The sequence below is a fragment of the Eurypyga helias genome, unplaced genomic scaffold (genome assembly GCF_000690775.1).
Source record: "Eurypyga helias isolate BGI_N326 unplaced genomic scaffold, ASM69077v1 scaffold35618, whole genome shotgun sequence".
In the NCBI taxonomy this organism is placed as follows: Eukaryota; Metazoa; Chordata; class Aves; order Eurypygiformes; family Eurypygidae; genus Eurypyga; species Eurypyga helias.
In genome coordinates, this window is record NW_010265733.1 from 8,968 (window position 1) to 12,419 (window position 3,452).

The following is a 3,452-nucleotide window of genomic DNA, read 5'->3' on the forward strand; positions in this document are numbered from 1 at the left end:
GAGGGAGCCGATGGCTGCGGGACGGCCCAGGCCTGGAGCATCCCTGGGGATCTGGCCTCCCCTGGGGAAAAGGAGGAGGGCAGGCCAGGCCAGACATGCCCGTGGCAGGGGCTTCAAGCAGACTATTTGCTTGCCAGGATTATGGCCCAGGTGCAGCCAAGAGCTGGCAGTTCCCCAGTGCTCTGTAGAGGGAGAGGAACTGACCAACCCACAATAATCCCATTCCTCTTCCCTCTTCCCTGTCAGTCTCTCCCTCAGCCCATCACCACCCCCTTCTGTAACCGGCAGATCACACGCTTCTCCCATGCTCCTGCCACATGCGCTGCTGCGTCCCTCCCCCTCACGCCCGGCGCCTCATAAAGACTTCAAAGCATTCAGGATGGAGCTGGAGGAGCAGGTGGGGAAAGGGAGCGAGTGTTTAAATCATCAGCTGTTGACAGCGAGAGATTAATGGTGCCTGACAGGAGGTAGCGCTGCAAGCAAATTTGCCATAGCAATGGCACCCTCTGGTGAGACAGAGGAGCGGGTCCCCGTGCTCCAGAGAGCATCCTCACCTTTGTAGCTGTTACTGCTGCTCCATCTGTGGAAACCCGCTGGCCACTGCCTCGGGCACCCCTGCGGGCACCTGCCGGCACCCAAAAGCTGCGGGGTCCTGGGGAGAAGAGCTGCACAGCTCCCCCACGCTGCAAACGTGCTGTCCCCAGCTGCCTTCGCAGGGAGTCTCCCCAGGCCACGGGCTTTGCTGAAATGCAAGAGCCAGCCACAGGCTTGCTCCACTGCCGGCACACAGCCCGGTCACCCCTGCCGGCCCCGTGCCTGGCGGAGGGCTGGTGAATTCCCATGGCTACAGCTCTGAGGGGGACAGCCTCATGTTCTCATTATTGTCCCCCTTTTTCTGGAGCACCCATCCCAGGCACAAGTAGGTGAATGTTTCCGTGACTAAGCCGTACCTTTTCTCTGACCAAAGGGGGAATTTCCTTCTCTGTCATGTGGTAACCTACCATATCAACGACCCTTAAAGCTGTGAAATACTTCTAAAGCGGAATTCAGAGCTTGGAGCAACTTGGGACAAATCCAAGCAAAGTAAACTGACTGGGTTCAAACACACACAAATTTGTTTCACCAGTGAGGGTCTGCTGGATGAATTCTGCAGTGCCCAGCCCTGGGGCTCCGCACGACAGCACTTGATTCCTGCCCTGCAGGCAATAAACACTGGAGACAAAGCTGACATCAAGCTTTTCCCTTTTCTCCCGGATGGAGAGGTTTGTAGATGTGGCATTAAGCCCTTTCCCTCCTGGAAGCCTGACTTATGTGGGTCACTGGGATGTGGGTTGTTTGTCAGGCAGGCTGTGACCTTGAAGGACAGCATTTCAAGAGCCATGCCACTAGTGGGAAGCTACTCCGCTTTGGAGGGTGTCTGGGGGAACACATAAATGCAGATCATAGCACTGAAAGGGAAGCAAACTGCGTTAGGGTCATTCAGAGAACTGCGGCCACTTTCACAAGAAATAGCGGGGAGAGAGTCTTCTAGGTCTAGCAGAAGTTGGTTAGTGGAGCAGTTATACGCAGGCTTCAGTGCGCAGAGTCATTTTCTTGGCCCTACAGGCCTCCTGAACCGCGCTGGGGTAACAACAGGCAGCATCTCTGAGCGTTCCTGGATGCACGGTGCAAAGAGACAGGGTGACCTGCCCCGAGTCACGCCGCAGAAACGAGCCGGCAGCAGCCTGCGTGCAGAATTCGTTTTCCCCTCACTGCAGTGCAGCTGTCTCGGAGGGGGCCCAGCAGTTCCTGCCGAGTGCCCAGCACTGTGATACGACATCTCCAAACAGGGAGGCAAAATGCAATTACTTCTTTGGGAACGCAGCCAGGATTTCAGGGCTAAAAAACCTGCTCTTCAGTGCCAGGAATCCTGTCAGGACCTTAAGGAGTTGGTGGCGAGGCGTTGTGCTGTTGCATTAAATTGCTCCTTCTTTGGGATCAGCAAAAAATTGCTTCCTGTGATTTTGCCTTTTGTCACTGTCAGAGTCCAGGCACAGCTTTGGGTTTACGCGTATTGAAAAGCTGACGCCTCTTTCAATGCAACTGGTCTGCTGTAAGGCAGGACGTATATCAGAAGGCCAGGAGCTGTTGGGAACAAAGAGAAGCCACGGGGTTAGAGCCATAAATCAAGCAGCAGGAGGTGCATGAGAGGCAGTGTAGCTTATCGGTGAGCACAGGGCTAAGATCATGTCTCCCAGTTCTGGTGCTAGCCTGGATATGTTGCTGCTTTCCTCTGAGCCGCTCTTCTTTGTGCAAAACGGGGCCAATGCAACCTGTTTCACTAAAGCTTCAAAAATGCTAAGTACTTATGGCAGAGGGAAAAGGAAGAGGTACCCTGAACGGATAAATCAGACCCTCTCACATCTTCCCCTCTATTTGATGACGGTGATTCTCGCTTGGACTCCACGGAATTCCTGAAGTTCGTGGAGCAGAATGAGACTGCTGTCAACATCACCACCTACATGGACCAGGAGACCAACAGGCTGCTCAGGTGGGCTGTGGGCAAGGTGCCAGGGTGGCCTGGGGGCCGTCCTCTCCTATGACAAAAGGCTGCAAGAATTGGGTTTGTTCAGCCTGGAGAAGAGGAGGCTCCGAGGAGACCTCATTGCAACTTTCCAGTATCTGAAGGGGCTACAAGGGGGCTGGGAGAGGACTTTTTACAAGAGCCTGCAGTGACAGGACAAGGGGTAATGGGTATAAATCGAAATCAGGGAGGTTTAGATTAGATATCAGGAAGAAATTTTTCACAGAGAGGGTGGTGAGGCACGGGAACAGGTTGCCCAGAGAAGCTGTGGATGCCCCATCCCTGGAAGTGTCCAAGGCCAGGCTGGATGAGGCTTGGAGCAACCTGGTCTAGTGGAAGGTGTCCCTGCCCATGGCAGGGAGGTTGGAACTAGATGATCTTTAAGGTCCCTTCCAATCCTAACCGTTCTGTGATTCTATGATTCTATGAGGGGGCGTGAAAACCCACTCCTGGAAAATAGCAGCTAGGGCTCGCGCTGGCAGAGAGAACGGTGCGTGAAGTGGCTTCGCGCTTGGTTAGGTGGGAGTACCGCCAAAGGGAGCGGCCCCGCCCCTACCCGTCCTGTTAGGCATGTATTCCAACCCTCTTTTGCCTTAAATCTGGTAGGTGTGCAGCCAGAAAGGGGAGTTGGGTGACGGAAAATTTGTTGCCTTGTATATTTCCCAAGAAATTAGCTTTCCAGTGGACTTCAATCACCTTTTCCTGCTAGCTAGATCCAGCTCATGGGCAGCCTGCAGTTAGAGCTGGTGCAAGCATCGCGTGAAAATGTAGTTTGAAAGGTTTCCCATCTTCTGGATGTGAGACAGTGAGAAGCACAGGCTGCTCGTGGTCAGGCTCTGCTTTCATTTCTACTCGTGCGACAACGTGGAGATGTCAACAGGGTCCTATT

The 3,452-nt window shown here is 54.0% G+C and overlaps 1 protein-coding gene across 1 annotated transcript in view; it reads left to right on the forward strand.

Annotated features, from left to right (window-relative positions):
• FSTL1 (follistatin-like 1) overlaps positions 1–3,452 on the forward strand; it is a gene marked incomplete at its 5' end in the record, with an annotated part of 12,591 nt that overhangs the window by 4,606 nt on the left and 4,533 nt on the right. Inside the window, one exon of the mRNA XM_010156838.1 lies at positions 2,392–2,530. Within this exon, the coding sequence (XP_010155140.1) occupies positions 2,392–2,530 (139 nt within the window). The remainder of the gene's footprint in view (positions 1–2,391; positions 2,531–3,452) is intronic.